Source organism: Rhineura floridana, chromosome 18 (assembly GCF_030035675.1).
Source record: "Rhineura floridana isolate rRhiFlo1 chromosome 18, rRhiFlo1.hap2, whole genome shotgun sequence".
NCBI classification, from domain to species: Eukaryota; Metazoa; Chordata; class Lepidosauria; order Squamata; family Rhineuridae; genus Rhineura; species Rhineura floridana.
Genome location: NC_084497.1, coordinates 26,890,061 through 26,912,518, shown reverse-complemented (window position 1 = coordinate 26,912,518; position 22,458 = coordinate 26,890,061). Strand labels below are relative to the sequence as shown.

At 45.5% G+C, this 22,458-nt stretch overlaps 1 protein-coding gene across 15 annotated transcripts in view; it reads right to left on the bottom strand.

Annotated features, from left to right (window-relative positions):
* Positions 1-22,458, bottom strand: part of LOC133372935 (histone-lysine N-methyltransferase PRDM16-like) — a 545,545-nt gene that overhangs the window by 451,734 nt on the left and 71,353 nt on the right. For 2 of the 15 annotated variants that reach the window (XM_061602161.1, XM_061602162.1), the window contains exons 1-2: positions 21,586-21,699; positions 3,881-3,945 (exon numbers count right to left, since the gene is read on the bottom strand). The exons of 3 other annotated variants lie outside the window; for them this stretch is intronic. In XM_061602161.1, coding sequence (XP_061458145.1) covers positions 3,881-3,945; positions 21,586-21,603 — 83 coding nt within the window. In that variant the 5' untranslated portion in view covers positions 21,604-21,699. Of the gene's footprint in view, positions 1-3,880; positions 3,946-21,585; positions 21,700-22,458 lie in introns of those variants that run through there. 10 more of the 15 variants (XM_061602146.1, XM_061602147.1, XM_061602156.1 and 7 more) reach the window with 6 other exon arrangements.

Here is a 22,458-nt window from a genome sequence, read left to right as displayed (position 1 = left end):
CCTAATGAACATGTTTTTGCAGGCAGTTTTGACTCATGTACACCTTTTTGCAAGCCTTTTCTCATCACACAATGCACCTTATTTTCACTCATCTATTCATTTTTATGGACACTTTCCCCAAATATATGCATTTTTGTAAATAGTGTTTGGCTGGCAAACTGCATCCCAAAATTCAAATAAGTGTGATTGCAAAGGATGGCTGTGCTTCAACTCCCAGATTGGTTCAGAAAGTACAAATTTGACACATTTGGCTTTAAATGCGAACTGAATCAAAATCCTCCCCCATCCCTACCCTCATGCCCCACCTGTGGGCTTGCCAGAGGCATCTGTTTATAAATTGAGACAGCTTGACCATGGTTGTCCATGCATTGGTAACCTCCAGGTTGGATTACTCCAACATGCTCTATGTGGGGTTACCTTTGAGGTTAGTCCAGAGGCTGCAGCCAGTGCAGAACGTGGCACCTAGGTTGCTTGTGGGGGGATACTCCTACCAGCGTATAACACCTCCCACCGGCTACCAATCTGCTATCTGGCCAAGTTCAAGGTCCTGACACTAACCTATAGCCTATTCGGACCAAGTCACTTGCAAGACCACTTTTATCCATTATGTATCCAGAGTAGACCTCTACGTCCTGCTGCAGAGCTTCTCCTGCAAGTTCCAAAGATGTCAGACGCCCATGCAGTAACTTGGTGCAGGGCTTTCTAGGTGGTTGCCCCTGTTGTGGAGCAGTGTCCCTGTCAAGATGCATGAGGAGCCCACTATCTACACTTTCTGGAAACACGAAGACAGTTTTGTTCCAACGGGCTTGCCCAGCTAGATGAGGGGATCTGCCACAGCTGTCTACTTGGTATGGTTTTTAAATTTATCTGTCCTCCATGCTGTTTTTAACTCTGTCTGTTTTTGGCACAGCTAGTACATTGCCTTGAGACATGTGTGGAAGGCAAGAATAAGAATAAAAGAATAAGATCTGACTACCAGAGAGGGAAGAGAATGTTGAACTCAATGATCCAGCAGGGCTCTTTTTACGGTGGTTCAAATATTTCCCTTTCATGATCTTCTGAAGAGACAGCGGTGTCAAGTCTGCTGCAGCAAAGCCGGCAACCAATCTTGTGGCACCTTCAAAAGGCCACCAAGTTTATGACAGCGGAAGCTTTCATGGATGAAAGCCCACTCCTTCAGATATGCCCGGTGACAGGGATCCCACGCCATCACACAAGTCTGGAAGGAGCCACACGGCTCGCCTTCGCCTTTTGCTCAAATATCTTCAGAAAGTCAGCCTCTCCTGTTCAAGTCCTGCACAGCAAGGACAGTCGTACAGACAGTTAACACTGCTGTCATCGTAGTGGGGGAAGAGTTGGACATGCTTGCTCATTAAGGACTAGAAACTTGATATGGAGGAGAGGGAGTCTGATGATGTCAACTTGAGCCATGCAACCTGAGTCCTTCCAGAGCGGCCTGGGTCTTGCTCCATGCAAAGCCTGTCCTCTACCACTGAGTGTGGTCCCTCCCATTCAATGTAAGGCAAGATTCCCATCCTCATGGTTCTGAATGAACAGAAAAAAGGAAACTGCCTTATACAGAAGCAGTGCCCTGGGCCACCTAGCTCACGACCATCTGCACTGATTGGCAGCATCTCCCGAGGATTTCTGACAAGATTTCTTCCCAGCCTCACCTGGAGATGTGGGGGATTGAACCGGGGTCCTCCTGCATGCAAAGTAGATGCTCTGCCACCAAGCTATGGCCCTTCCCAAACACAAACCCAAGCAGCTGCCTCATACCGAATCCAATACTAGCTAAGTATCATTCACACTGGGGCTCTCCAAGGTTTCAGGCAAGGAGACTTTCCTAGCACTTCCTGGAGATGAGGATTGAACCCAGGACCTAGCAGACACCCTTCTGCTTTGCTATTGCCCTTGCCATTATTTGCCTCATCATTAATGGTCCCCAGAGGCCGGCTTATCGTAGATTTTAATCTCCTCGTCCCCATCAAGCAGACACTTTTATATTTGCAACAAACACATGTACGCACATTCCCCAAAAGAATGTACATGAATGTCTCTCTTCCCTCCCCCTCCCTCTTTGTTTGCAATTGAAATATCAAGTCGGGAGAATGTTAAAGGTAATTAAGAAGGATTCCGAGGGGACCAGCCCATCACGGGCTCACCCGTACGGCAAGCACAATGGGCCACCACTGCGAGGGCCAGAAGGCTTGATGGCACTTTATTTAAAACGTCTGTCTTGCCTTGATGTACAGCTCATATTGCGAAGTCGCAAGGAAGACCTATTATGGCACGGAGGAGGCTCTGACAGACGCAGCCTGGGCCTGTTCCATGAAAAGGGAAACAGCAAGAACTCCTTCACACTGTCCAACTGCAGCACAGCACGGAATCAATACGTTTCTAGATGAATTCATGAAGAAACTTTTGCTCGGGAGAGGGAGAACAACAACAAAAAAACCCTGGAAAATGATGAGAGGGGAAATGAGCACACTCCGTGAAGGATTTAGGGAGGATATAAAAGAGGCCACTTATCCCAAATGTTATTTTCCGTATCTGGGGAATCTGATCTTATATAATAGAGACAGATAAACAGACACACACAAAAAAGATAGTGTGAAGTCTGCAACCTTATCTGTGTTCCTGCTTGCCGCGGAAAATTCTGCTTTTCCAATCTGAGAAGGGCGATGAAAAAAGGAAATAGATGGTACTTCCTCGGAATGGACAGGGCTATCCATTTCATTCTGCCATTTTTCCAGTCTGAAATGTAGTCCACCTCACTCCCACATCAGAGTGCAATTTTCGCTCTCAAAGTCCTGACCAAAAGGTGCTTGCGCTTTTGCACACCATTTTGCCCAGGCCATGCATTTTTGAAAGCATTTCCCTTGGAGAACCGCGCTACAAAATTGAGGGGAGTGCACATTTTGAAGGATAGCTTGGATACTGGTTTAGGGTGTGTGTGCATGGGGGGACAAACAATTCATCCCCTTCCCAGTTTGAACATTGTTAAAATGTATGGACAGGGCCGGATCTCGGCTTGAGGGAGCCTTTCACAAAGTGCCCCTGGCAAAATCCCTCCTACACAAGTGGCTACAGGCTAACCTGTTGGCAACAGCATCAAGCAGGCACTTAAATTTCCCCACAATGCTCTGGAGCAACCTTGACCACCCTGGCACCCTCCAGATCCAGCTTTGGATTCTATAATCTCTGCTTTCATCCAAGCGTGATGTTTCTTCACTGGGATTGAGATTCAGGAGTGCCAGCATCTTCCATGCTTCTTGCAAAAATCAGAGTGATCTCTCATCAAATGTGCCATGGGAACAATTCCAAGCAAGAGATAAGGAGGCAGGTGAAGACCACCTCAGGGCCTTCCCCAGTGAGACATTCTCCTCACCATCCACCACCCCCATTTGGGAAGGATCCTGATATGTTTTCAATAAGTTAATTTTTTTTTTAAAAAAGTATTCTAAAAATGTCAATTGCACATTACTTTTGAGCAGGTATGGAAAGATCTGTCAGTTCCAGTTCTCTCTGTTTCTCATTTTTCCAATCTTCAGTTCAGTTCTCCATGTTTCTGCAGCAATTTGCAATTTTTAAAAAAACCCTCATGTAAATTCTCCAGCATGATAGTGTGGATTTCTCCTAATAAACACATATTTGTAGGCAGTTTTGGCTCATGTACACATTTTTTGCAAGCACTTTCTCATTGTAACATATGCATTTTGGTAAACGTTGTTTGGTTGGTAAACTGCAATGCAAAATTCAAATAAGTGCAAATTTCAAAGGATGGCTGAGTTTTGGTTCTCCTATTGTTTCGGAACGTACAAGTTTGATAGATTTGGCTTGAAATGGAAACTGAATCAAATTTCTTGCCCATTCGTACCTGTAAGCCACCCTGGTAGGATTTATATCCTGAAAGGTGATTGGTAGGTAGGCCGTCCGGGGCTCCTGTTGGGAGGAAGGGTGGAATATAAATCAAATAATAAATAAATAAATACATACATACAACTCCAGCACAGCTATTCTGGCTGGGGATGGATGCAGCTGTAGTCCAAATATTAGTGGGGGGGGGTGTTAAAATTGTTGGGAGTAAAGCACCATCACAAGTGATCTGAACTAGGAGGGAACAATAAACAGAAAGGTTATTTATTTTTCCCTCTGCTGATTCCTCCTTTGAAATGTTTGTTGTTTTTACAGGCTTTGCTCCTCCCCTTCTCCTTTCTATTTCTGTCTTTGTTCTCACTTAGTTAATAAATGGCTGCTTCAGGATGTACAGTAATCAAGTTTCTTTATTCTTTCAACTACCAGGCTAGTTATTCCTGCATTGCACTGATACATGCACACTAACAAAAATGGCTTCCCAGTAAGCCTGTAGCTGGGGATCAAGGACAAGAGTTCTCACACTGGTCAGATCTGCTGACGTTCTGGAGCCTTGAATCCTCTGGAGCGAAAGCCTAAATCCTGAACCAGATTTGGGCTTAGGCCGAGTCAGCTCAAGACAGCCATGGACCAGCCTGGATCTGGCCACCCAGAGCAATCTGGGGCTGTCAGGGGAGCAGGGCATTGTGTGGGAAGGCTGCAAAGGTCTGGGCCACCAACGTGTTCCCCATAGGGAAGGCGCTGGGGAGCAACACCCAGCAGGATTGAATTCTCCACTCACCAGCTGGTGAGCAGAGGTTTCAATCCTGTGTGCTGCAGGGTGCTCCAGTGATGGCAGGCATTGCGAGCACGCTGGCGCAACACTACCGGGGAGAGGTGGGGCAGACAGGCTTATTTAAGCCCGCACCACCTGCATGGGAAGGGGGTGCTGGGGAGCAAGACGATGCAGGCCAGTGCAGTCTGGTGCCCAAGGGCCCAGTCCTGCCCAACGCTGGCCCTGAATGTCAGTTTTCTGTCTTGTGGAAGTACCTCAATGGTTTTTTTTAAAATTCTACATCAGTGAGTACGTCCCAAGCCCCACACACACACGCACCAGGGGTGTAGTCATCCAGGGTCTCAGGGGGTCTTAGACCTTTTTTTAGGAGTAGGGTCTCTATGCCTCCAGCGTCCTATGAGCCAGTCAGTATGAAAGGGGAGAGTGTTAGCCCCTGAGAAGAGTCTTCTAACATGCTTCTTTCCTGCTGATTGGAGCCAATTAGAGTGGAAGGAGGTGAGTCAGCCACTGAGAAGACTCTTCTCAGTAGCTAACACACACCTCTTTCATGCTCATTGGTTCCTAGGAACATCTATTGTGGTGGGGGGAAGGCATTAACAAGGATCTCATTCTCAACCCAGCAGCAAAAAAAAAAAAAGGTGATGTGTGGCTTTGACTATCATGAAGGGACCCTGCACTTCTGAATTTGCCACTATGCTACTCTCTCTCTCTCTCTCTCTCTCACTCACACACACACAAACACACACACATGCACACAGTGTCACACTCCACCTTACACCTCTATTAGCTGTCACTTTCATTCCAATTAAGGCATCAATAAAGACAAATGACTGTGGCAGTTCCAAAGCATTTTTTTTCTCGTCACGCAGCACATGCAACCTTCCTTCATGTGCAGCCAAAGGAACCGGTTGCTGCCGCCAGCTATGCTAGAAACACAAAAGGCGCCCGCATTTGGTACCATCAGGCACCTGCTGAGGCCCACCTTGCAAAAGGGGGCCCATTGCAGGCCCAAGCCCTGAAGCCTCCTGGTCCTGCTCCTTCCCCTCTTCCTCAGTGAAGACTGGCCAGTCCTGTCTTCAACTCTGCCTCCGGGCAGTGGCACCGATTCAAGGGAGAGGGCAGGCTGGTGGGTAATGGGGCCAGGTGCGAAGAGGAGGCAGGCCTGCTCAGAGAGGGAAGACAGTTGCTGCCTTTCACTGAGTCAGACCCTTGGTCCATCTAGCCCAGTATTATCGACTCTGGCTGGCAGCGGCTCTCCAAGGTTTCAACCAGGAGTCTCTCCCAACCCTACCTAGAGATGCCGTTGGGGATTGAACCCAGGTTGTTCTGCAGGCAAAGCAGATGCTGTGCCCCTGAACTGCAGCTCTTCCACTTTCCACATATTGCTTCTAGTCCGGCCCTCTGGAGTAACAGAGGGCAGGTCTGCTCCATCCTCCGTGTGGGCAAGAGCCCTTCAGATATCGGAAGACTGCGTAAGAACATCCTAAGAGCCCTGCTGGGTCTAGCCAATGGGCTATCTAGTCTAGCGTACTGTTCTCATGGTAGGCAACCAGATGCCCACGATGGGAAGCCAGCAAGTGGGACCTGAACACAACAGAAGCTCTCCCCTCCTGCAAGTTTCCATCAACCGGTGCCACTGCGCCCGACAGTGGAGGTAGGACACAGCTATCGGGGCTTGTAGCCACTGATAGCCTTATCAAGCCATCCAGACAGACTCCAGTGAATAAGAATATAAGAAAAGCCTGGCTGCTGGATCAGGCCAGTGGCCCATCTAGTCCAGCGTCCTGCTCTCACAGTGGTCAACTAGATGTCCATGAAAGGAAAGCCATAAGCAGGACCTTAGCACTGCCCCCTCCTGCGGTTTCTGTCTCTGACTGTGGAGGCAGAACATAGCCATAGTGGCTAGTGGCCATCAATAGCCTTAACCTCCATGCGTTTGGAAACATACATTGGAGAATGGAACGGACCAAGGAATTTCGGAAGAAAACCACCCTGTGCTTTGTAGATTGCCATTGATTGTGCAGATCATGAAAAACTATGGAATGCTTTAAAAGAAATGGGGGTGCCACACCATCTGATTGTCCTGATGCGCAACTTATACTCTGCACAAGAGGCTACTGTAAGGACAGAATATGGAGAAACTGATTGGTTCCCAATCGGAAAGAGTGTGAAACAGGGGGGTATTTTTTCACCCTATTTGTTTAATCGATACACAGAACATATCATTCGGAAAGTAGGATTGGACCAACATGAAGGAGGCGTGAAAATTGGAGGGAGAAATATCAATAATTTAAGACATGTAGACAATACCATACTACTAGCAGAAACCAGTAACGATTTGAAACGAATGCTGATGAAAGTTAAAAAGGAAAGCACAAAAGCAGGACTGCAGCTGAACGTCAAAAAGACTAAAGTAATGACAACAGAAGAGTTATGTAACTTCAAAGTTGATAATGAGGACATGGAACTTGTCAAGGATTATCAGTATCTTGGCACAGTCATTAACCAAAATGAAGACAATAGTCAAGAAATCAGAAGAAGGCTAGGACTGGGGAGGGCAGCTGTGAGAGAACTAGAATAGATCTTCAAATACAAAGATGTATCACTGAAGACTAAAGTCAGGATCATTCAGACCATGGTATTCCCGATCTCTATGTATGGATGTGAAAGCTGGACAGTGAAAAAAGCGGATAAGAGAAAAATCAACCCATTTGAAATGTGGTGTTGGAGGAGAGCTTTGTGCATACCATGGACTGCGAAAAAGACAAATATTTGGGTGTTAGAACAAATTAAACCAGAACTGTCACTAGAAGCTAAAATGATGAAACTGAGGTTAGCATACTTTAGACACATCATGAAAAGACATGATTCACTAGAAAAGACAAAAAAGAGAAAAAGAGGAAAGCCAAACAAGAGATGGATTGATTCCATAAAGGAAGCCACAGACCTGAACTTACATGATCTGAACAGGGCTGTTTAGAACAGATGCTATTGCAGGCTGCTGATTCATAGGTTCCCCATAAGTCGTAATCAACTTGAAGGCACATGACACACACACACCCCATACATTTGTCTAGTCCTCTTTTAAAGCTATTTTGTCTCCCTTCAATCCAGGATGAACCAACATGGTGTCCTCTAGATGTTGTAGGACTCCAACTCTCATCATTCCTGACCATTAGCCATGCTGGCTAAAGCCAATGGGAGCTGGCATCCAAAATATCTGGGGGACACTCCATTGGCTATCTTCCTGCAGTTTCTTCTGCTTCAGCTTAAACATACCCATCTTTTTCATCCATTTGCTTTACCACTGACAGTACATACATTACATTCTTTACTGTAAATAACTAGTTATATGGAATTCTGTCTGTTACTTTTATTTATGGTTTTTTTTTTTAAAGAAGTATGTTGTGCATACCCACATGTAAGACATTGCCTGGTTAAAGCAATCAGAACAAATGAATTACATCCTGTAACAATATTTTATTTCTTGAAATTTGATTCCATTTTGTAAAAATCAGTAGTTGTCAAAGTATACAGCTTGACGAATTCTTTATTGTCTCCACATCCTTGTGACAATTGAGGTGAACTGTGCGCTTAAAATTGCCTTGTTGGTATGATTATTTTAAATTGTTTTGCCATCATTCCTTACTAATACCATTAATAACATATAGGGTTAAAAAAAAGATCACAGGAGAACAGAGGGGAGAAATGGCTCCGAAGGAACAGATGGGATCTGCAACAAATTGTTGCAGTGTGGATAGAGGGCAGCTCTTCAGAATTCCAGCCATTCATTCATGACGTTTTCCAGGACACTCCATTCCATTCTCTCCCCCAGTCCCCTCCCCCCACAGTTAAGGTCAGCATTCTGTGCCCACTAAGCATATTAGCCAGAGTCCACCATGGCAGTAACAGGTTTGCTGCGACCCACCTGGTGTGGCCTCGTGAGCCACCTGTGGGTCCTGGCCCAATGGTTGAAGACCTATGGTGTAAAAGAATGTTCCTGCATTTCATCAACAGAGACGATTGTCTGGTATGCCCAAAACCATCAAAGAATTTCCCGTCTGTGGCCTGGGAATATTCGGCAAATACACACACACACACACACACAGTTTCTCCATCCATAAAATAGGAAGCTGCCTAATATCAAAACAAACCCTTGGCCCATCAAGCAGAGTTATGTCTACACTAACAGGCAACAGCTCTCTAGGAATTCAAGGCAGGGAGTCTCTCCCAGTCCTACCGGGAGATTCCAGGGATTGAACCTGGAACCTTCTACACGCAAGGAGATGTTCTGCCATGGAGCTACAGACAGGGCTGTGCAAAACGGCCTCCTAAAAATTTCTCAAAATGGGGCCCCTACAGGGTTGTGGGCCTGGAAAAGTGCCCAACTGTGCTGATCCTTGGTACCAGCCTTTTCAGAATCCTCTGTGGCACACAGAGCTTCCTAAGCAGATGTTTACCTGGTAACTTGGAAAGGGTTCCCCAATGTTAGAACATTTGGGGAGGGGAACTGTGAGCATTGCCTGAAATCAAAAGTTCTTTGCGTCCCTACACTGCCTCTATTAAGCCACCATTTATTGCAACGGAAGAGATGACACTCTTGCAAGCCACACTTGGCCTATCAGCAGAAATCTCTCTTTTGTCTCACCGAACGCTATTCACAAGGTCTCCAGCCTGAAAGAGTATTGATCTCCCGGTGTGCAAAGTCCAGCGTTCCATTAGTCCAATCTGTTTTCAAGCTGACACAATCTCATCATTTGTCACCCAGGCCTGTCCTGCTGTGTTTGTTTAGGAGCAAGACATTGGCTTTATCTGTCACTTTGTAATCCTTCCTGTATCTTTTTTTTCCCCTGATGCAGAGTTTATTGGAGCCAAGGTCCCCCCCTCGCCCAAGCCATTAATAAAAAGAGATTATGGTATGCCAATAGGATTCCAGAGGAATCTGGATATTTTTAGACGTGGCTGTCTGCTCAGCTGCAACAGGGACACCATTTTCTCAGGACAATTGAAAAATGGAGAATGGCATAAAAGCATGAAAAAGAGGTGCAGGCACTCATTTTTGCTCAAGCCATCTGACGTCAGGACAAGAAGCAGGAAGACAAAGACAACACAAAACATAACGATAAATAAAATCAGAATTTACAATGAAAACTGAATATCATTTCATTTGGAATACACATTTACGGGCCCTCCCTACCCTTGAAGACGACTCGGAAAGTCCAAAACGCAGCAGCCAAGTTACTAGTTGAGGTTCCATCAAGAACTCGCATCGCCCCTGTTTAAAAACACCTGCATTGGTTGCCAGTTCGTTTCCGGATCCCATGCAAGGTGCTCGCCTTTGTTTTTAAAGCCTTCAGTGAGTTAGACCCCTGGCACCTGAGATGTATACAGTTTTTGTCATATGCTTAAAACGAAAATAAACTACCTTCAAGTCGATCCCAACTTATGGCAACCCTATGAATGCACTACGCTACACTAACAATTACACTAACCATCCGCACAGGGCCTGAACCCTTGCCTCTTGCTTCTTTCAAATGCTAGCCTTGACAGTCTTTTCCCCCTGCTGTGCCAACCTGGCTGGCCACTGTGAGAACAGGATGCTGGACTAGATGGGCCTGATCCAGCAGGCTCTTCTGATGTTCTTGCGTCTCTTTAGTCCTCGCCTCTTCTCCCCAACCCCACACTGCCATAGGTGATCCTCTCCTCGCCTTAATTCCCAGCCCCTAGTTTTACTTATGGCCACCAAAATGGTGATTATTATAACTCCTCTGTTCCTACAATACCAACCTGTGGGTGTGTCTTTTAAAAAAATTCCTGCTGTGTCCCAAAGTCCAGTCTCAGTGTTGGGACTGCCTTCAAATCGATCCCGACTTATGGTGACCCTATGAATAGGGTTTTCATGGTAAGTGATATTCAGAGGGGGTTTACCATTGCCTTCCTCTGAGGCTGAGAGGCAGTGACTGGCCCAATGTCACCCAGTGAGCTTCGTGGCTGTGTGGGGATTCGAACCCTGGCCTCCCGGGTTGTAGTCTAGCACTCTAACCACTACACCACACACTACACTCTGCAAAATGGAAATGGACTGCCTTCAAGTCGATCCTGACTTATGGCAACCCTATGAAAAGGGTTTTCATGGTAAGCGGTATTCAGAGGTGGTTTACCATCGCCTTCCTCTGAGGCTGAGAGGCAGTGACTGGCCCAAGGTCACCCAGTGAGCTTCGTGGCTGTGTGGGTGTGGGGGATTTGAACCCTGGTCTTCCAAGTCATAGTCCAACACACTAACCACTGTCCCACACTGGCTCTTAAAAGACTCACCCTATTCTTGTGACTGCAATTTGTTTTAAACTGTTTTTTAATGTTGCAGTTTAAATTGTTGTGACACCCCGCAGGGAACGTATGGTGAACGACAGGTAATAAATGAAAATTATTATTATTAGCCCATGGGGACATAGAAAGTTGCCATATTCTGAGTTATAACCAGTGGTTCATCTAGTTCAGTACTGTCTACACTGACTGGCATTTGATCTTCAGGCTTTGGGGCAGGGAACATTCCCAGCCCCACATGGAGATGTCAGCCACGAAGCTCACTGGGTGACCTTGGGCCAGTCGCTGCCTCTCAGCCTCAGAGGAAGGCAATGGCAAACTACCTCTGAATACCACTTACCATGAGAACCCTTTTCATAGGGTAGCCCATAAATCAGAATCGACTTGAAGGCAATCCATTTCCATTTTCAAAAGTCCTTTTAAAACAAAAATCCGACAAGCCTTTGATCAGTTCTTGCCCATTTTAGATTCGTTGAGTGTCCCTGCTAGAATAAGCCATGTCCAGCTTTAATACTTGTGCAGTTTATTATCTGTGGGTTACCAACAGGAATAGGGGAGAAATTAGATGCAGTTCGCATTTAAAGACGAAGCTATCAAATCTGTGCTTTTTGAAACATTGCAAGGGCCACAACACAGCCACCCTTCAAAATTCACACTTATCAAAATTTTGTGATGGATTTCTCCAAACAGACAAACTTTGCAAACATGCACATATTAGGAGAAAGTGTGCATGAACACCCATATATTAGTGGAAAACAACACAGACAAACGAAGCATTTTAGCAGAACCTGCTTGCAAAAGTGTGTGCATTAATCAAAACTGCAAACAAAAAAAGTGTTTATCAGGAGAGCTTTGCACTAAAATGCTGAAGAATTTTCATGAGGATTGAAAAAAAGGCAAATTGCAGAAATGCGGAGGACAGAATTTAAGGTCGGAAAAATGAGAAACAGCGAATTGAAATTGACTGTTCCTTCCATCCCAGGTCACCAACATGGCGCCTCCTGTCACGCACGCACCACTGAGGCCTTCCACAGTGACCACAGGGCACCATCATCCCCATAATCCATTAGGCTGGAAAGAAGCATCCTGCAACCAAGATAAACCCTGTTGCAAGCCTAGTTGAAGCAAGGGGGAGGGGGCAATTTCAGATGTGTGTGTGTGTGTAGAGCTAGGGAGGGGAAATTTGCAGCATCGGAGTGATGCTCACAAACGTTTTGCAGGGTTGCAAATGTGTCCAGAGGCCCAGAAAGGCTGGCAACCCTTTGGGAACCCTTTTGGAGGGCTAGAAGACAAGGTCCAAACAATTTCACGAATCAACAAACCTAAACTTAATGGTAAGCATGCTTGCCTTGTAGGTATATATTAAAAAGGATGGAGAATTTGGCTCTGCATGTCACAGAAATGCACATATGAGACCTCACAGCAGGCATTCACTTTGAGAAAGGGGGACAGAATCCCAAGAAATCGGATCATTCGGGGCAGACGTGCTGGGGTGCTGAAGACCTTTCGCTGTTCAGTATCGCAGAGAGGTAGGTAATACATCACAGGATATACTCCCCAATAAAAATTTTAAACTCTCTCATTAGCTAACAGAAGTCTATACACAGAAAACAGCTGTACAGCTGTTAAGGATTGTCTGCACTCATTTTGCGTTGTATGCAGAGCTCTGACAGCAGACAGGGGAGAGAGAGAGGGAGGGAGAAAAGGGAGCGGAGAGGGTCACAATGAAAAATTCACACTGGGCTCCAGATCTCGGTAATTTCAACCACACAGACGTTAACCAAGTTTGCTCGCTCGCCGGCCCACTCTTCTGGCTTCTCACAATCTTGCCAACGGAATGGGTTGCAAAGAAAGAAAGAATACTTAATCTTAAGCAATGAGAGTAGTTTGTTTAGAGCAATATATAAAAAAAGCCTTAATGGATACACAGGACTCTATGTTCCTAATCTAATGTATAAGGAATCAGGTCACATTTTTATGTGTAGACAACTTTGTGGCAGCATAGCCGATTCTTGAAAACACTCACACCCCCCAAACTATAACACAGAAATTCTCATCCATCAATTTGCCCCCTCTCTAACATGGTATGAAATTACCGTTTTCGCCCAAACAGGACACAAATAAGTTTATATATTCCAAGTAGATTTGTTGAAGTTAATGAACCTAAGTTAATCATGCCCATTTTCTTCAATGGATCTACTCCAATTAGATGCAACCCCAAGTCCCTTAAAAAAAAAAAATTCTTTCCCTCTGCTATTCAAAATAAGCGAGCATGGGGCGGGAGATTTTTTTGGTCATTGGTGGGTTTGTTTTGTTTTGAGAAGATGTTCAAAATACATCTTTTGCTGTTAATAAAAACCTTTGAAGCATTTTTGGGGAGAAGAAATTAAGCTTTGCACGGGCACACACACACATATATATATTCTTTTCTATTTACTTCCTACCTAGATAAGATCTTAATCGCAGCCCCCAAATTATCCACAGTGACATTTATCAACTCTAGTCTTCTTTTCTTTAGCGAGCTCTGCCTGACCAGCCAGCATTTTATCCACCTCTTCCTTTCAATGGAAGTTAATTTCGAGTACACGATTTATCTTGCTGGGCTAACAGTGCAGAGGCGGCCCACCTTTTCAAAGGGCTGGCCGGGGAGTGAATTATAGCCGAGTTGTCCAGTGATTGCGTTCCAGAGGGAAGGAGAATGAGAAGCCAGTGTGTTGCCCCGATGCGGCGCTGGGACCTTTTCAGCCCAGGAAGAAGAAAAGATTAAACCTCTGACCGCGGGGTTGACAGGCAAGCGTTATATCAGCAGACAAAGGCCCGAATACCTGAATAGAAGAGAGCTCCATGTCCTTCTAGATGAGGCGGTGTTTACAAGGCTAGCCACTGACCCTAACCCTCCACCCCTTCCTCGCATTTACATGAGATCGGGACGACAAAGTCTTTAACCTCCCCAGAATCCGGCCTGTCTGCGTCGCCTCCCATTAGCATGACTGAGAATTAGCAAAGGGGGAGGGAAAGCTCAGAAATCCATTTGCACACATTTTGGAGCATATATATATATATTTCTGTGTGTCTGTCCAGCCCATACCGGGGGGGGCTCCTGTTTGACTTGGCAGCAGATTTCATTTCCTATCGATTAACATCCACGCTCGATTTGTTGAAGAAGAAGCAGCAACAGCCCACATAGTCCACTCCGGCACATATTTGGCGCAAGCTCTAGTCGCTGAGTGTTGGCCTAAGAATACAGCTGGTGCCATCTGGGGTAGGATAATAAGGAGCTTTCATAGAAGGCCTCCCAAGACGTTTTCCCTCCTCCCCAGTGTCTCTGCCCTCCACACATCCCAACCCACAACACTGTCCGCGCAACTGAGCGAGCCAGGAAGATGCTTCAACAGGGCAAGGTTCAGGAATTGGAGAAGCTGTTTCAGGAACACGTGAGACTGCCGAAAGAGACCGTCGGGTCCACCTACCTCAGCACTGATGGGCAGCAGCCCTCCAGGGTTTCAGAGCGGGGATGGGGATCTCCCCAGTCCTCTCTGGAGATGCTTGACACTGAACCTGGGACCTTCTGCATGCAAAGCAGATGCTCTGAGCTAAAGCCTTCTGAGTCGTCACCATGAAATGCAAGGTGAAGAAACAGATGCAAATGGGAAGTGAACCACCCTCTATCATGGTTTAACTAATCTAGCTCAGTAATGCCTACTCTGACTGGCAACAGCTTTCCAGGTTCTGGACAAGGAAGCTTTCCCAGCCCTACATATGTATCTGCTACATTTGTACCCTGCCATTCTTTCACCATGGAAACCATGTGGTTCCCAGGCAGTCTCCCATCCAGGCACTGACCAGACCCAGACCTGCTTAGCTTCTGCAAGGTGGTGGCCTCATGTGCCTTTGGACCATCGCCTACTTGGAGATGCCGGGGATCAAACCTGTGATGGATGGACACAACTGCAGCAAAGGCTGGTCTATTAGGGCATGTGGGGCCCCGCCCCACCAAGCCCCCCAACAGCCTGCCTCTGTATTTGCCATTGTTCTAGGAGGTGGCCCTGGCTGTCATTGTTCTCCTCTTCCTTACTCTCAGAGCTGCCTTTGTAGAACTCAGCAAGGAGGAGGAGGATAGGGAGAAAACCAGAATTAGTTGGCTCTGCCTATCGCTGGCTCTGGCGCCACCTACTGTTGGGCTCCCTGTCCCACCAGTCAAAATGGGCTGTAGCCTCCATGGCACATTGGGAAGCCATTTTGAATCAAGATGGCAGCCAAGCCTTTCAAAACTGCACCGATTTTTTTGGAGGGGGGGTTGTCCTTAGGTTTTCCAAGCAATGCCCAGCACAAAGCTGCTGGCTGGATAGAAAAGGGTGGCATTCCACTCGCCACTTTTTGGATCTGTTAATTCTAGAAGCTGAACAGGGCCCCGAAGGGGGAGTCAGTTACAAAAAATGGTCTGGAAAGCGTGAAGCCTTTTAACCAAGAATGAAGGGGGGGGGAGGAAGAAAACCCTTGCTCCTGGATTTTATGGCAAGTGAACGAAAATATAGGAAACTGCCAACCCCTCTGACATGGATCAGGAACAGTTGTCCCTGCAGATATTGCTAGAAGCCATCGCCCAGCGCTCAGGGGTGACGGGAGCTGCGACCCTTCAGAGGGCCACCGCTTCCTCCTCCCAGTCTTTTCTCTACTTCAAAGCTCCCAAAAAGCTGAAGAGGAAAAGATCCCATTCATCTCAAGAACATGGGTGCCTAGCAGGCAGTCATTATCGTTGGAGTGGCGGTCACCTCCAAGATATCCGATTTTAATCTAAGAGCACGAGAAGAGCCCTGCTTGGACAGGCCAAAAGGCTTTAGGCCTAAAAGTCTGTCTGCACCATCTTCTCCAGCATCCCATTATCACAGCAACTGGGAAGCGCAGGGGAAAGGGCTGTTGTGCTCAGGTCCCACTTGCAGGTTTCCCATAGGCATCTGGTTGGCTACTGTGATTAGATGCTGGGCTAGGTGGACTTTAGGCTTGAGACAGCAGCCAGTCCTCATGTCCTCTCCCCCGCCCCTTCCTCCCTGATATTTTAATCGCCGTTATATTATCCTGTTCTTCACTCACATATTCATTCCCTCCTTCGCGAGGGGCTCTCTGGACAGATGTTAAAATGCTTCGACTTCGCAAAGTTTAAAGAAGTCAAACATCTTTTAATAACCTTGAAAGTGGTCAGTGTTCTTTATTCCCCAGGGGCAAAACTATTCGCGAACCACAGACTATTAGTACAGGGTCCTTGCCAGACAATTAACCAAGGAGTGATTAAATGAGGAATACATATTTGGGTAGTGAACGGAGTGAATTCTCTTTTTTTTTCCTTCGCAGAAGGTCCGATTTATGTCATGCTAAATATATCTGTTCCTTGGCTTGTGTCCTGCAGATTTGCTTTCGCTAGGGATGAGCGAATATTTTTATTAAAAACAAAACAAAACGCAGTGACTGAAAAATGTATCACACACATCCACTCTTACTCTGCTTACTGTTTTTTTTTCCTCAAAAAAAGGAATGCAGCCTACTTAGTAGGAAGACAGGAGGGGAAGCACCAGTGATTTTTTTTAAAAAAGAAAAACATTACCTATTTTGAAGTGAAAAACTACTTGCTGACATTTCCACTCCTGCCTTCCCCACACGTTATATTTGCTTATAACGTTTTTGAAAAAGAATGTAGAAGCAAGGAAGGCAGTGAAAGCACCAATCACTTTCAAAAAGCAAAGCTGTTTGAAAGTGAGATGCTGCACCTGCTGAAAGTTCTACTCCTACACAACTATTTAAGATAGAAGAGTGCCCCTTCCATTTGATCCTGGCTATCCTATCTTTAACAATCAATGAAGCCTTTTTTTGGTGCTTTCCTGGAAATAAAAGGAAAATGTCATCTGAATATTGGAGAAAAGCCACATTTAAAAAAAATATAACTGTATTGTAGGGTTGCCAACTGTTTTAGCTGACTGGAGCAGCTGTGTAGTTATAGGCATAAGCAAAGCAATGATATTCATCTTCCTGATGCTGTGATGGCACATCAGGCTGGCATTAAATGCCCAAGAGCAGGCTGGGCTGGTTTTTCTCTGGTTAGTTGGCAACCCTGCCCCTATAGATAGGCTTGCAAACCATCTAAAGGCCCAGAAAAGTTTGCTTTTGGCTCAGTTCTCAGGTTGCTTCACCTCAAGAGGGATATTGTAGCGTTGGAAAAGGTTCAGAAAAGGACAACCAGAATGATCAAGGGGCTGCAACACCCCAATAAGGAAGGGTTGCAACATTTGGGTTTTTTTAGTTTAGAGAAAAGGAGAGTCAGAGGTGACATGATAGAAGCATATAAAATTATGCATGGCATGGAGAAAGTGGACAGGCAAAAGGTTTTTCTCACACAACACTAGAACTTGTGGATGTCCAATGAAGCTGAAAGTTGGATGGTTCAGGACGGGGAAAAAAAATAATTCTCACATTGCAGAGTTAAACTACGGAATTCTCCCCCATAAGAGACAGTGATAGCCACCACCTTGGATGGCTTTAAATGAAGATTAGACAAATTCAGGAAAGGCTAAGGCTATCAGGGGCTACTAGCCAGGATAGCTATGATCTGCCTCCATAATCAGAGGTGGCATGCTTCCAAATACCAGTTGCTTGGAAATCGCAAGTGGGGATAGCGACCTTGTGCACAGATCCTTCTTGTGGCATCCCATAATGGGCATCTCGTTGGCCACTGCGAGAACAGGGTGTTGGATGAGATTGGCCATTGGCCTGATCCAACATGCTCTTCTTACGTTTGTACATTCTCAGAACAGCAAGAGGTAAGAGAGGTTCTCCACACACACCCTTTCATGTTGAGCAACATTCATTCATTAATTCATTATTAGATTTATATCCTGTCCTTCCTCCCAGTAGGAGAACACTTTTGTTATAGAGCAAATATTGTTAGCCCAGATCCTCAAAGCTGCAGAGCTCTGAATTGGCTCCACATTCCACCCCGTGACCTATATGGCTCCACTTCAACAAGTAGCAGAATTTTGTTTTATCTCATGAGCAGACAATCCTATGTACGGGACTCTCGAGAAAAAAACGGAAAACAATAAAGGACTATACCCCACAAATGCCACACTCAGTTCTTCTGTGGAAGGACAGGAAATAGACCAGATTTTGCTAAAGATCTCAAAACTGGAAACAGTTGTGGACTGGAAGTGGTGGAAAGTCAACCTTCCAAGCCAAAGCTTTGTAGCATTAGATGAAGAAAGCATCAAAGGCTATATCCATCGATTGACACAATAAGCCAATGAGAAGGTAGTTAGCAAAGAGAACTAATGCGTCCTTACAGGTGCCTTAGTTGGGATTAGTAGCCTAACTTGACTAGATGATCAAGAATGTCCAGACTGAAATTCTCCCAGTGCTGGCTGGGGCTGGTGAGAGTTGTGGTCCAAAACATCTGCAGGTCACCATATTGCCAAAGGGCATACTACACCTTGATTGGAAAAAAAAATAGAGGATAAGTCAAATGGCTTTTTTGTCCAGTCTTAAATTTGGTTCTCTACATTCCTGCAGCAATTTGCGATTAAAAAAAAATCCTCATGAAAATTCTCCAGCATTTTAGTGAGAATTTCTCATTTGTGTAGGCAGTTTGGACTAATGTGCACATTTTTACAAGCAATTTCTCATCAAATCATGCATTTTTGAATGTTATCTTCACTCACATATTCATACTGATGCACACTTTCCCTGACACATGCAGTTTCGTAAACATGGCTTCATTGGAGACCTGCATCACAAAATTCAGATAAGGGCAAAATGGAAGTGCGGATTTGATAAATTTGGCTTGAAATGTGAACTGAATCAACTTTATCCCCCATTCCTACTGAAAGTAGACCCATTGGAATCAATGGGCCTAAGCCAGTCATGACCGCCCATTTCAATGGGTCTGCTCTGAGTAAGGCTAGCATTGCATGCAACCTGCAGCTCTGAAACAGGCTTCATTTCTGTCAAACCAAGCTCTCTTGCCTAACCCCTCCAAAACACACATGGTCTTGACAGTTTTGCATCCTACTAGGACGCAAAGAAAAGGAAAAGAATGGAAGTAAATGCCAGGTGTCATTACAGCACACCATCCATCTTGGGCAAATCAACCATTTTATTGTTAGGAATATTATTTCAGGGGGAGAGCGCATGTTCCCCCCCCCCGTCCTATTAATAAGCAGCTGTGGCTGGTTAAACAGCTAATTAGCATGCCGTTTGTTAGATGAGTTCAGAATGTCATTAGGAAGAGTAGGCAGAGCCCGCCTGAGGAATGTGGTGTGAAGGGTTACCATAGGGATCTTTTTGTGGTCTATTCATTCAGGGGGTTAGCCTAATCACTATCATAAGGAAAGGATTGCTTGGATATAAACTTCAGGTTAACATCTGATTAGATCACCAGGGAACAAAGCTACTCAAAAGCAGTTTGTTTGTTAATCTTTTGGGGGTCCAACGCAAATTCTCTAACTTGAGTAAAGGGCTTTGGGCTAAGATTAGGTGGCAGCGGTGATGGCTGTCCCCCAACACTCTCCCCCCTAGTTTGAAGTTGAAATGGATGTTGTAGGCTACAGTCAGAAATGTGAATTTAAACAGCAGTCCTATACCTGGGAGTAAGCCCCACTGAGCTCAATGAGACTTACAAGTAGACACGTACAGGGTTGTACCATTCAGACACACCCATGGAGGAGTAAGCAATTATCAGCCATAAGAGTTAAAAGGAGCCTCCATGTTGAAAGGCAGTGTATCTCTGAAGGTTGCCTGGAGTACAAACCCAGGGGACAGTTGTCACCTTCATGCTGTGTTGAAGGCTTTCCAGAGTCATCTGGATGTCCATTCTTTGGGAACATGAGGCTGAGGCAGATGAACTCCCAATATCATGCAGTACAGCTTGGTATGGGCGAATATGACGATTTTAGTTTATCTTAAGCTCAGTTCTCCACATTTTTACATCAGTTCACAATTTTTTAAAAAAATATCCTCATGAAAATTTGTCAGCATTTCTCGTGCAAATTTCTCCTGCTCTACCATGTTCAGATGTAATATTGCCTAATACACACATTTTTGCAAAGTAATTTTCCCTAATAAAATGCATGTTATGTTATGTTCACAGATAGATGCATTTCTACCATATGCTTTTTATACACATTACTTGGCTGGGAGACCTACACTGCAAAGTCTGGAGATGCGTGCATTTCGAAAGATGGCTGCATTTCAGTGTGCTTATTGTTTAGGAAAGCGTGGATTTGGGAAATTCGCCTTTCAATACAAACCAAATCAAATTTCTCCCCCACCCTTAAGTACAGCTATTTTTGCTTTCCTAACGTCAGATTAGGGATGGGATCCACTGGCTGGTGCACCAACCTAAAAGGTCAATATCTGTTCAGGTTGGTTCTTTGCCAGCTAGTCACTGCTTTTACCAGTCTGTTTTTTCCCCTCACAAAAAAGTATTGATAACTTTGAAAGGAAATACCAACATTTTGAAAGGAAGTTATCATTCTTAATATCACTATTTTCAAGATGGAATTTTTTAAAAAATAATTTTCTTAAAGAAAGCAATAAAAATAGAAATAAAGATCGTACAGCATCTAGTACGGTGCATTAAAATTACTGCCACAGGCAGAAAAAAAACAGGCCGAGATCCTCAGCAATTGCCAAGTGGTCAGTGGGGGAAAGAAAACCTTTTGGAACCACCGACATAGAGGATCCTAAGGACGTTGGGCCAATCTTAAGAAGAGTGAAGCTGCATCTGGAGGGAACGAGAATGTTGTGGAGAGGCTAGCATGGGCAGGCCCCCCCATATCAGGAACAGAGAAACATTTCCAGCTCAAGGGCCACATTCCCTCATGAGCAACCTTCTGGGGGCTGGGGGCCAGGGAGAGCAGAGTCAGACGCAAGAATGGGCAGAGCAACAGATCCGACTCTTGGCTTTGGTGCAACATCCCAGTCGCACAGAACTCAACGGTCGTGACACACGCACACACCTCTCTCCAGCCTCCATCCCAGCAAGCAAGGGGCACCATCACCGTTCAACGGCACACTCCTGCTGGGCCAAAAAGCACCCAAGGAGACTGCAGAGCAGGGTCGCTGAGAGGTGTGGCCCGGGCAGAGCCACAAGGACCAGGCAGAGAGGCTGGGAGGGGGCATGCACAGACTCTAGGCCTAAAGCTCCCCCACCTGTTTGATATCATCCAAGCAAAAATCTGAATGAAGATCTCATCAGACTGGAGTTCAACAGGGTCTGGATGCATGTACCAAGAACAGAAAAAGAGCAGGACACCAACTACTCATTCCTAGATGTGCCACCATGCCACCATAAAGCTCTCCCCCTCCAGCAAAGAGGTCGGTAGGGACCTTGAGAATAAACAGATTTTTTTTAAAAAAAAGATTAGAAACACACAGCTGCATGCTCCATATTAACTAGCCTGGAATGATTTTACTACAGCCCGGTCCCAGCTTCACCATCACAAACACTGCTTCAAACTTCCACTCCAGCCCTAACCAAACAGCAACAGACTGGCAACCTTACAGGCTACTTATGTTCCAATTCATTGGGGAACAAGGCAGAAAGCATTCTGCAGGCCAGAGCTTACCTCCCAAGACCTGGTCATAAGCAGCGTGCCTCCTTGTCCTTTTCCTAAGAGCTACCTGGGCTGTAGTTCCTTGTCTCTGATAAGCAGAGTTTGCCAACCTTTAAAACAGCACTTTGATCTGCAGCCATTAGCAGGTGATAACATTTCAGCTTCATACCATGAAATGTTGCACCTGCTGGTGATCTCGGCATACCTAGATCTCTGTTAAAGAGACAGGAGAGCAGCCTGTTCTGGGTTTCCACTGCTCCATCTAGCTTAGTATTGTCTGCACTGACTGGCAGCAGCTTTCCAGGATTTCAGAGGAGTGTTTCTCACAGTCTTACCTGGAGATGCTGGGGATTGAAACTGGCACCCTCTGCATACAGAGCAGATGTTCTGCCATGATGCTACAGCCCCTTCCCTAAACACAGGAAGCTGCCTTATGCTGAACTGGGCCATTGGGGCATCTAGCACAGTGCTGACTACACTGGCCAACAGCAACACTCCAGGTTTTCAGGCAGGGCACATTCTTCATTGTGTCTGGAGCTGCTAGGGACTGACCTGAGACCTTCTGCATTCAGAGCAGATGTTCTGACAATGAGCTCCTTCTTTATCCATATCTATGTATATTGCAGTGTACGAGTGAATTAAAAGACCAGGTAGAGTACCCCCCAATGCACTTGCGGATTAGTCATTTTGTGAGTCCCCAACTCAGATTTCTTCTGCTCTACAGTAGGGATAGGCGAGAATTTGATTCAGCATTTCAAGCACAATTGATCAAATTCACACTTTCCAAATCAGTAGGAGAACAGAAACACTGTTATCCTTAGGAATTCACATTTCTTAGAATTTTCTGATGCAGTTTGTCAAATAAAAAATATTTACAAAAATGCA